Consider the following 11,997-nt stretch of genomic DNA (forward strand, 5'->3'; position numbering starts at 1 on the left):
TCTCCTGGTGGCTCTTCTTGTTATACGCCACGGGGTGCCTCCCAGTCACTCCCGGGAGGAAGCCGGGGCACAGAGCAGGGCCACCTCCTCAGAGCCACCAGGTTGGCCTTCCCTGAAGGGCAGTCTGCCACCCAAGGATCTGAGTGCCGGTCCCATGTGGTTACTGCAGGAAAGAGGCCCACTTTGTGAAATCTACCCCCTGGACACAGTCTCTGGAAGGAAACCTTCCTCCAGCTCCAGGACATTGTCTCTGGAAGCCCTCCACCCTGGGTCTCCATGCCCTCCCCACCCCCACCCCCACCCTTTGGTTCTGTGGCTGGAGACATTCTTTCCTCCAGACCCAGATGACAGAGATGGGGCTGGACGAGGGCTTTGGGCTGTGAAAGCCTTTGCCAACAGACTGTGGTAGTGCCTGAGTGTCCCTCTGTGGGGGAGGGCCAGGAGCCTCAGAGGCAGCAGTGGCTTCTGGGGACTGGGTGGGCGGCAGTGGTTCAGCTTGGTTCCTGGGAGCGTGCTGGCCAGGCTTTCATAGGTGTTATCCAAGTGCTCCTGTGGGGGCAAGTGGGCATCCGAGGAGGGGGCACATCCGCCTGTTAAAATAATCAGAACACAAAGGAATTAAAATATAGGGCCCATTTTGAGCAGTTATTCTGTATGTATGAAGGGAGACCGTTTTGTTTCTAAAAACAATTGGCTAATTTCAAATACCAGCAGGGTCACCCATGGTGTACAGGTTTCAGTGGAGCTTCCAGACTAAGACAGATGAGGAAGGAAGACCTGGCAATCTACTTCTGAAAATTAACCAGTGAAAACTCTATGGATCACAACAGAATATTGTCCAAGATAGCACTGGAAGTTGAGCCCCCCAGATTGGAAGGCACGCAGAATGCACGGTGGCAACAACAGTGGATGCAAGCATACGTACCGGGGATTGTAAAGATGGTGCAGGACCGGGTAACCTTTTGTTCTGTTGTACACAGGGTTGCACTGTGTCAGAGCTGACTCAACCGTAGCCAGCCTGCCCGGGAGCAAAAACTGGCATGGCCTCTGCTATTAGGGCGTGTATAATGGGGAAGAAAAGCATTAACCACAGGGTCAAATTACAGCTATAAAGGATAGTGTACAAGTGCTACAAATAAAAGGGGCATGGTGCTAGAAGGGACCTAATGGGAGATCCAGGCAGAGCTCCCCACGAAAGTGACCGCTGAGTGACAACTGAAGGAAGGGAGGAGGACAGAGAAAGCGTTTCAGGTGTGGATCAGCAGGTGCAAAGGCCCTGTGGCAGGAGGAAGTATGGCACTTACAGAGCTCCAGATAGTGCCACTGTGGGCGGAGTGCAGGGAGGAAGGAGTGTGTGGCAAGGCAGCATTTGTCAACAGGACAGGCCCTGCCTTCCATCGGAGAATAATGGAAGGCCCCAAGAGGTCTGGAGGAAAACTGGTCAGGTTCATGATCCAGAGGGACCTTCTCAGGCAGCATGGACGTTGTTTGGGGGTGATGGATTCACATGGGCTGGTTGGGGGCTGTTGTCATTGTCCCAGATGCAGTGGGTGATGTTGGTGGCGGAATTGGAGAAAGTGGACGAACTCAAGATATGCTTGGTGGGCAGCATTGACGGGACATGGGGATGGGTTGGACCTGAGGGGTGAAGGAGAAGGGGCAACGTTTCTGTCTGTGTGGCTGGGAGTATGGCGGTGGCGGCAGCGTTATGTGTGGTAGGGAAGCGTGGTGGAGATGGGACGGAGGTGGGTGGAGGGTTCTCTTTGGGCATTTTGAGATGGAGGTGTCTTGAGCTGCCCAAGAGGAACCTCCAGTGGGCTCTTGACTATATGAGTTTGGAGTTCAGAGAATGACAGTGTCATTTACACACAGGGGCCACTGCAGCCCCAGGGGAGCATCGGTCTGGCAGAGGGAGGGCAGAAGAAGAGGCCCCATGGCTACGTCAGGCGGACGTCAGGCATTCAGGGAGAAGGGTGAGCCTGCAGGGAGCTGAGATGGGGAAGCCAGAGAGGGAGGAGGAGACAGGAAACTGTGTCTCGGGAAGGCAGTGGTGAAATGACAGCAGAAAGAAGTCTAGCAGACTTGGTGGCACGGAATTCCTGGGTGACATCAGCAAATGTTGCGTGGGTGGGGTGGTGGAGCAGAGCCTGGCTGGCGTGCAGAGGAAGGGCGGGCATGTGTGTGCACTGCTTTCCAGAGGCTTGGCTGTGATCAGGAGGAGCAAGGGTGTCCCTGAAGGCAGGTGTTTGGAGCACAGCCATGCTCAAACACGCTTTACACATTGTCTGTGTTGCTTTTATGTTGCATGGCAGAGGTGAGGTTCCTTGTATTTAAATTAATTAAAATGAAATAAAATAGAAAACTTAGTTGCTCAGTCACACTGGCCACATTTCAAGTGTTCAAAAACTACATGTGGCTAGCAGCTGCTGCATTGGATGGCACAAGTCTAGAATATTCCATCATCCCAAAGAGTTCTGGTGCACGGCGCTGGTCTAGAGGACCACATTGTGCAGCCTGGACCTGAGATGCTGGGTGGGCATCCTGAGAGGCTGCGGGCAGGCAGGAGCCCAGGGGTGGGGGGGGATGGGGGACAGGCATGGGAAGGACTTGAGGGTAAAGGACAGTCTGCAGCCACAAATCACAAGTACCACAGGGCTTCGTGGAAGGCCTGGGAAGTGCTGTCACGTTTGGGGAATGGTGCCTTCTGGTATCGCAGCACATGGCTGTCCCCTTGGAGGCTGGGTGGCACAGTGGCCACTGTCTGGGTTCCCACAGCTGCCCTCCTCATCCCACAGTGGGAGTTTTCTAGGCGGGGCTGCCTGTGCAGTGACTTGCCTGTGTTCAGTAGGCTCACAGGTGGTGACTGTGCCCTGCCCCTCTGTCTCGTCGTCACCACCGTGTGAGCCCTGTGTTGGAGAGCCCTGACTCTGTGCCCCTTCAGTTCCAGGGCCCTGTGAACCCGAGGACCTCATCGATGGGATCATCTTTGCTGCCAACTACCTGGGGTCCACCCAGCTGCTGTCAGAGCGGAACCCGTCCAAGAACATCAGGATGGTGCAGGCACAGGAAGCCGTCAGCCGTGTCAAGGTAGTGTCCGAGCAGCAGACAGCCAATCCCCGGGGGGCCCACTCATGCCAGCCCATCCACGCCAGATTCTGATTTATTGGCGAGCACCGAGGGGGGAAGATGTGTTGGCCAGGGGGCCCTCTGTGTCAGCCCCGTGCAGAAGTGCCCTGACCCCACAGCTCTGGGTGAGAGCAGGAATACCAGCAGAGGCACCCTGAAGGCCCAGGGGACGTTAGCTAGGACTGGAGGATGCTCAGGCTGGGGACTCCCCAGTGCTCCTGAGCAGCTGGAAAAATGATTTTTATAGCACTCTGGTCATGCAACATGCCTGCTTGGAGCCTCAAGTCCCAGTTAAATGGTGTATGTATTTTTACGTCATTGAAAGGTCTTACAGGAGGGGAGAAGAGCCGCCCTGTGTCCTATTTAAATGCACAACCTCAAGGGACTCTGACGCCTCTGCAGATTCTAGGCCTGTGTTGCATGATCTGGTGTTGGACTGGTGCAGAGCTGGCGAGGCTGGAAGGGGACATGCAGGGAGGCGGCGGCCCCTCTGGGCAGTGTGGTGTCTGCAGACACCGCCTGTACGTGGGGGGTGAGAAAGCATGCCCCACCCACCCACACACCGACCTCCTTTAAAGGAGGCCGCGGGGCACTGGGCGTCAACCCTCCATGGTGGACAGGAGAGAGTGAGCAGCCCAGGAGTGACGCAGAGCCCTGCTTGTGGCCACTGCCCTCAGCCGAGTGACCTGGCCAACCGCCTGCCCCAAGAAACCCATTCACTCCTCCACCCTGGAGAGCGACATGCTCTCTGCCAGCGGATTTGCGTTCTCCCATCCTCGGCCACACCCAAAGACCAGGATGAGGTTCAGTAATTCCAGCTCTCAAGAGCAAGAGTGAGGGGCTTTCCCAACCAGCCTGTGTCCCTGGTGAAGGGGCAGCTGTCTGCCTGTGCACACAGAGGTCTTCTGCTCAGTGCTGGGTCTAAGTAGCCGGGCGCTGACCACGCGGCAAAGTAGCACTGCCCCGCCACCCCCCATCTCTGAGTCTCTGTCTGTCTTTCCTTTCTCTCATCTGCTGCACAGAGGATGCAGAAGGCGGCGAAAATCAAGAAGAAAGCGGTGTGTAAGACTGCCCTGGAGGGTGGCGTTTGCTTGTACTGCTGTGTCTTATCCTGCTCGGTGGGGTTTTCCATGAGGGATGCAAACAGTGCTGCAAAGCAGTGTTCTCATTTGCGTGGGCAGATGAATATTAGCCTTGTGAATAGAACCAAGAGACTTGTTCCTCACCCACTTGCAGAGAGTGTTGCTCATTTTCCTTTCACTGTTTTAGCCCTTCCGCTGTACTGGAGCATGGCTAGCATAATGGCGTTACTATTTTACATAGACATCTCTAAACGCGCCGGTGGCATTTCACGTGACAGCGCAACGTGTCTAGTGCCGAGGCCGCTGGTACAGTGCCAGTTACATTGTTCTAATATTGAAAGACTCATTAAGTCTAATTTGCTAGATCAGGATGACGAGGAGCTTGGATTGCTTTCTGTATTGAAAGTATGCTCTGGAGCATGGGCAGACTTCAAAATGGGGCGGCCATTTAGTCTTTAGTTTGTAAGCCTAGTCATTTAGCAAGTGCAGGTACCCCTGCACTACAGAAATATCACAGCGCTCAGGGTCAGGAGGCACAGGGCAGACGTGTTTAAACAGCAAGAGAGGTGGCCCTCTCTCCCCACCCTGCCCTGACACCAGACCATTTCCTGGCTGTGGCTGGCCAGCCCGGTGGCTCCCCCTGCAGTGACACTTCTCTTCTGCATGGTGTCTCCTCTCAGTGGTGTCTCAGCATCTCCGTTTGCTCCCCTTTGGCCACAGGATGGGGGACCATGTGCGTCTCCCCTGCGCGAGCATAGTTCCTGCTGGGTGCTCTGAGGAACGCAGAATGGGCCGGGCCTCCCCCAGGAAGACGGTCCACACCCGCATCTCCCTGCCCCACACCAGGGCAGCTGGAGCAGGGGTCCTTAAACAAGTCCAGAGATCCTGCCCCATCACACTCCTGAGGGTGGGACGCAGACAGACCCAGTGCAGAAATGACTCCACAGCAGGCCAGGCAGCCAGCTGCCCACGTTAGACTCCGGGTTTTGCTTCCTTCTCAGGGCGTGAGATGCCCAGGTCGCTGCCCAGGACCCCTTCTCTGGCGTGGCTACACGTGGAGAGGCAAATGGATGACCCAGAGGTGATCGTGGCCCTGGAATGGTGTTCACACTGAGAGCCCACAGGCTCAATGGTGACATGGGAGTCTGGGGTCCCAGCCCCTGTCCCCAGGTGTGCAGAGGCCCACGTGCTCCTCTGCGTCCCTCTGTGGGATTCGCATTGTTGATGGTCCCCTGTATCCAGTGGTCCCCTGTATCCAGCCTGAGTCTCATCAGCTTCCAGTCAGCCCCTCTTCTCAGGTCAAGTTCACTGCAAGGTGCACGTTTCCTCTAAAATTGCCACTACAATCAGGCCTCACCTGCAACTCTTATAAGCCACTTCTGGTTCAACCGACTTTAAAAACCAGTTGCCGTCAAGTTGATTCCAACTCAGGGCAACCCCGTGTGTGTTGCTAACCTATTTTAGTAAGAAGCCTTTGAGCTGCAGTCACAGAATATAACCTTTCAAAGCATGTTTAGGAAAAATATAACTTAATTTTTTAAAACACAAAAAGTAAGTTTCTCTACAGTCCTGCAGACATTATCTCACCTGGAGCTTTTGGGCTCTGTTAATCTTTCTCATCAGTTAAGAGGAGTGGTGGACTAAAAAAGCCCCAAAGACCTTTTCCTTTGAAAGTTGAGCTACAATACAAGTTTATCAGTATAATACAGGGCCTCACAGCATCTCAGAATTCAGAAGGAATTGTCAGCAGGGAGATTTTTTTTAGATTTTCTGTTGAGAAAATGGACCACTGTTGGCTCAGTGTTTAAGAGGTCAGCTGCTAAACAAAAGGTCAGCAGTTCAAATCCACCAGCTGCTCCTTGGAAACCCTATAGGGTCACTATGAGTCAGAAGCAACTCCATGGCAATGGTTTTGTTTTTTTAGTTTTAGTGAGAAATTAAATCACAGTTTCTACTATTCTGAAGTAGAAGATACACTACCGTGGGCTCCCGAGTAACCACAAAGAATGACTTACCTCGGTGAGCAAACCAAAAGAACTTCTACGTTATTGCCACTACACTCTAGTAATCGGGATTCCCACAGATGTAAAACCCAATTAGAGACTGTCCTGGATTGGGGCAGACCAGTGGTTCACTCAGCTTTGCAGCGGTTAAGAACTTGGCTGCTAACCGAAAGGTCCGCAGTTCGAATCTACCACCTGCTCCTTGGAAACCCTATGGGGCAGTTCTTCTCTGTCCTATAGGGTCGCTGTGAGTCGGAATCGACTTGATGGCGATAGGTTTGGGTTTGGAAGGGCCATATGAGGTGCAGTGGTGGTTCAGTGGTAGAATGCTTGCCTTCCATGCGGGAGACCCAGGTTCAGTTCCTCAGTGCAACCACCATCCCTATGTCAGTGTAGGCTTGAGTGTTGCTATGATGCTGAACAGGTTTCAGCAGAGCTTCTAGACTAAGATGGACTAGGAGGAAAGGACTGGCAATCTGCTTCCAAAAATCAGCCAGTGAAAACTGTGGATCACAGTAGTCCAGTCTGCAACCCATCACAGAGATGGCACAGGGCCAGGCAGCGTTTTGTTCCGCTGTGCATGGGGTCACCATGAGTTGAGGGCCGACCCGATGGCAGTTAATGGCAACAACTTGGGCCATATAGTGAGCACACTGTATTGGAGATTTGTTTTTTCAGGGTACTCTGTCACCCTGAAGGCAGCACCCAGACAGTGAGTCAAGTCCCAGGTCTTGTTCACCTGAGGATTTTTGGAAGACTGGGGCCAAGGCTGCTTGGGGGCCCAAATGATTGTGACTAAATCAGAAGGAAATATTGATATTTTAATCCAGCTTCTTTTACAATTTTTTCTCCATTTCTGAGGATACTTGGAATCCAAAATCCAAGGAATGTAGCCCAAGACCATGGCCTTCACTGAATGCAGCTGTTAGCAGGCAGGGTCCCCCCTTTGAGTGGAGGGGCTGCCCTCTGGACGCTGGAACATGAAACCCCAGTGCCAGCTCCTTTTGATGTTCAGGCTCTGGCTGCCGGCTCTCCTCCTTCCTTCCCTCTGTGCTTCAGAAACTGCCTTTAGACTCCACCCAGCCCCATCCCGCGGGAAGGCTGCATGCATTGGTGCTTTCCAACGGCTGCTTCCTCTTAGGCAGCGTTTCCCTCAGTGTGAGCTCAGGAATGAGTAAAATCGTCAGCCCTCTGCTCAAGTTAATGTTTCTGGTTTGTCACTGTATCAACTGTCCTTTCTTAGGCTTCTGAGGGGGACGCCCAGACGCTGACCGAAGTGGACCTCTTCATCTCCACCCAGAGGATCAAGGTTCTAAATGCAGACACACAGGTAAGTGCTGAGAAGACAGCTGTGTGAAGTCACGTGGACTGAGCCTCGTTTGGAGTTCCTGCGTGGTGCACATTGTCACCGTGCTCGGCTGCTGACCCAGAGGTGAAGGTTCAAGTCCACCCAGAGGTGTCTCAGGAGAAAGGCCTAGTGATCTCCTCTGAAAAATCAGCCATTAAAAACCCTGTGGAGCAGTTCTACTCTGACACACATGGGATCGCCATGAGTCAGAATCAACTCCATGGCAATTGAGTATATTTTAAACTCCTACTTTTCTGCCCTAGGGACAAACTCTGAGAACAAATTCTGGTGTAGAAGAACTTTGCTCCCTCTGGTGTTTGGGTGAGATAGTTTCCCTAGGGTGGTGACTCTGGTCTTTGGGACTTGTGTTGGTTGCATCTGTAGAAATGAGTGCATGTTGCAGGAGGCAGAGGAGCATCAAGCTGGGAAGGGTGAAACCCGCCAAGGGGGGTACACATCTGCTGCAGCAACTGGGACTAAGTAGGGACAAAATCAGGGAGAAGGGAGGAGTAAGTCAGAAACTGTAAACTAATCGCCATGATTCTAGAGCGGCCTGAAACCACCATGTGCTGAGCCTAGGAAGTCCAGCTGGAGGCTGAGAGTCCTGTGGCAGCCCATCGCCCTCTGCGTGGGGTGTTCAGCGGGGAGGGGTCTGAAGGATTTTCCAACAGTGGTTGAGACCTGTGAGCCAGGTGCTCCCTTCCAGGGACCACAAGCTGACTGTCTTAGTCTCCTAGCGCTGCTGTAGCAAAATACCACAAGGTGGTGGCTTTGAAGAACAGAAGTGTATTCTCTCACAGTTCTGGAGGCTAGAAGTCTGAATTCAGGACATCAGCAGGGCCATGCTCTCTCTCTGTCTCTGCTGGCTCTAAGGGGAAGTCCTTCCTTGTCTCTTCCAGTTCTGGCAGCCCTGGGGTTCCTTGGCATTCCTCAGCTGTAGGGATCCTCACATGCTGTCTTCCCCTGTGTGACTGTTTCCAAGTCTGTCCTTCTCTTTGATAATACTCCACTCAGAAGGGACTAGGATTAGGACCCACCCTTCTCAGGTATGACCTTGTCAACTTTACTGATAACATTTGCAAAGAAAAACTCTATTTTCCCAAACAAGGTCATTTTCACCCATGCAGGGGTGAAAACACTGGCTATGATTCTGCTCCTCCTTTTTATACCTGAATCACTTAGTGGAGCTGATCAGCAATGGAGAAGACAACGAAACAAATAAATGAGGAAGAAGTGACATGTACCAAGTGTAAAGGACCAGGAGCTGAGATGGAGAGTGCTGGGGCAGAGAGGTCACGGGTGCTGATTTCATAGAGGGAGATCAGGGGAAGGAAGTGCCGTCTCACTGGGACTTGGTGGGTGAGAGGGAGCTGGCTGTGGGGAGAGGAGAGCAAGTTCCCCCACTCACCGTAGGGACCCAAAGCTCCATCACTTGGCCTGGATGATGCTGGCTAGATGCCCAGTGTAAAGGAACCTTTGCTGTTTGTAACTGAAGCCCTGAAACCATGTGGATACTCCTTAACCTTCTGCCTCACGGTCTTAGCATCCGGTGACAATCTTGCCCGAATTGGTTACAACATTGGCAGTTGTCTTAGTCTTGTAGTGCTGCTATAGCAGAAGTACCACAAGTGGATGGCTTTAACAAAGAGAAATTTATTCTCTAACAGTCTAGGAGGCTAGAAGTCTGAATTCAGGGTGCCACCTCCTGGGGAAGGTTTTCTGTCTCTTTTGGGGCTGGGGGAAGGTCCAGGATCTTCTCAGCGCAGGGACCCCAGGTCCAAAGGATGCACTATTCTCCTGGCTCTTGTTTCTTGGTGGTATGAGGTCCCTCACTTCTCTCTTTTATATTTCAAGAGATTGACTTAAAACACAACCTAATCTTGTGGATTGAGTCCTGCCTTATTAACATAACAGCCTCTAATCCTGCCTCATTAACATCATAGAGGTAGGATTTACAACACATAGGAAAATCACATCAGATGACAAAATGGTGGACAATAACACAATCCTGGGAATGATTGACTAGCCAAGTTGACAGATATTTTGGGGGGACATGACAGCAGTGCAAAATGGTGACTTTCTAATTGTATCATGCTTTCTACATTTATCATCTGACCTTTGTCTGTAAAGAAGAGCATTTCCTTTTTTCCTCTCCTTTCTGAAGTTCTCTGTGGAGTCTTGGATCCTTTTTTTTAAACTCATTGTGTTGTAGTCCATTACCATCAGTATTCTTTTCAGTGTTCAGATTGTCCCAGATTGGGCCAGTGGCCTTCAATCTGAGTTCTAGTCATTTTGACGTGTTTCCCTCAGTCTTTAACTGTCCTTGCTTTCTGAGATAAGCAGATGTTCTGAGCTCAACTGGGACTTCCCTGGCCCCAGACCTGAACCAGCCATTTCTTCAACGAGCCCTGATCCTTTTAATGGGGAATGGTTTTTAGAAACCAACATCTGGGTGCTGACTGTGCTTGTTGCTACTGGTGTGTCCCTGCTCCTTGGCCCTTTCAATGGACAGAGCTAGAATATGTATATTTTTTAAAAAGTCACAAGTCCGTACTTGTAGCTCCTGTTCAAGACCAGTACCACAGGGCTGTCCCCACCATCCGCAATTCCATACTCACACTTGTCTTACAGTATACATCCGGTTCCTAGCAACATCAGTGCAGTTCTCATTTGCTTTGTCCTACAATATATACGATGCTCTTATCGCTGGGCTGCTGGGAGAGCACAGGGGAGTGCAGCAGATAGCAGGTGAGTCCTGGATCACCCCAGGACTCAGTGGGCGGGAGGTAGGTGGAAGCTCTGTGGGGAGCCCTGAGTCCCTCCTCTGGCCCCCATGCTTGGACTTTGCTAGATCTGTTCTCTGACCATCCCCAGGGGGATCCCTGATGTTTCGGGAAGGACAGGGCAGCAGAGCATTCCTTGAAGCTGGTATTGATCCATTAGGGGGCTTATGCTGCTGCCCACCCGCACCCTAGCACCCTGTTGCTTGCCCCTCACCTTGAGGGCCCTGGCACCTCTCTCTGTGAGCACTGTGGCTCACCCTCCCCTCGTGTGTCTGCCGCCATGTCCAGGCCTGTGCCTGCATTCAGGGGCTTGTCCCACTGACCTTCATGTCCTGCCCCGCCTTGGAGCCTGGCACTTGCTGAGAACTCTGGGAGGTACCTTTTACCCCTGGAGTCGGGTCAGGCATCTGGTTTGTGTCACTTCCCAGACTTGGATTTTGTTTCCTGATCTTCCGTGAGCTAACTGAACAGATCTCCCTTCTAACCCTCTACCCTCACCCCTCATCTACACACCTGTGTTGGGAGTCCCCAAGACTACCTCAAGCTCGATGATTCACTAGAAGGACTCACAGGATTCAGCACCTGGCCACACCTGTGGCTGTGGTTTATCAGTGGAAGGACACAGCAACACCAGCAAAGGGAAAAGGACCACAGAGCGAAGCCCCAGGAAGCAGGCACCAGCTTTGAAGGTGCTCCCTGGTGGAGTCACACGGGACGTGCTCAGATCCCCCAGCAACAAGTTGTCACAACACGCGTGAAGTACTGTCTACCTGGGAAGCTTGTTAGAGACCCGCGCCCAAGGTTTTTCCTGGGGGCTGGTCTGTAAGCAGCCCCTGTCTAGCTCCTACCTAGATCCCAGGCTCCCAGAAGGAAAGCAGGGGTTCAGCATCAGCCACAGTTTACACAGTCCAGGCACTGTGAGCCAGGCCTCTTGGAGGGGCCGGTAAGCAGCTGCGCTCATGGAGGCAGCCTCAGGCCCTCCACCTTCACCCTCTTCAGCACATCACCCTCCAGCTGATGCGCATGAAAGGGCGCTGCCAGCTATGGGTGGGAAGTTTGGGCCTGAGAATGGACATGGCTTCGTCAGTGTGAACTGTGTGACCTTAGACAAGTTCCTGAACATCCTGGGGCCCCATTTACTCTTTACTGGGGATAACGGTAAGCCCCCTGCCAGCCCCTGTGAAGGGGGGATGAGGGGACCCAGAGACGGCACGTAGCCCAGGGCCTGGCCCAGAGCCCTTCCCCAGGGTCCTTCTCCATCCTCCCTTTGCCCCTTCTGTGTCTTTGGTTTCTGAACAGGCCAGAGGAGTCCGTAGAGGAGAGTGGTCAAAGGCCACGGCTTCAGTTCTTTTTTTTTGTCTCCTATTTCAAGAGAGGCCTTAGTGAGGATGGACTTTTCCACTGCACTGGCCAGGACCGTCATGGTTCACATGACGAGATGCAGACGCTGCTGGTGGAGGCACCTGGTGTTCTCTACCCACCTCCAAGGCAAGGGCAGCAGACGCCCCCCAGAGCAGGGTTGTGCCACCAGGAGGCCTCACAGCTTGGCCATCAGGGCCAAGTGTTGGGGTGGTCGTGTTTGTTGTCCACGAGGGCCGAGTGTTGGGGTGGTCGTGTTTGTTGTCCACGAGGGCCGAGTGTTGGGGTGGTCGTGT

At 52.8% G+C, this 11,997-nt stretch overlaps 1 protein-coding gene across 1 annotated transcript in view; it reads left to right on the forward strand.

The window, feature by feature from the left end:
- The window catches only part of APBA2 (amyloid beta precursor protein binding family A member 2), a 94,520-nt gene that overhangs the window by 53,683 nt on the left and 28,840 nt on the right, over positions 1-11,997 (forward strand). Inside the window, exons 4-5 of the mRNA XM_004372635.2 lie at positions 2,942-3,087; positions 7,455-7,541. Coding sequence (XP_004372692.1) covers positions 2,942-3,087; positions 7,455-7,541 — 233 coding nt within the window. The remainder of the gene's footprint in view (positions 1-2,941; positions 3,088-7,454; positions 7,542-11,997) is intronic.

Source organism: Trichechus manatus, unplaced genomic scaffold (assembly GCF_000243295.1).
Source record: "Trichechus manatus latirostris isolate Lorelei unplaced genomic scaffold, TriManLat1.0 scaffold00019, whole genome shotgun sequence".
Classification (NCBI taxonomy): domain Eukaryota; kingdom Metazoa; phylum Chordata; class Mammalia; order Sirenia; family Trichechidae; genus Trichechus; species Trichechus manatus.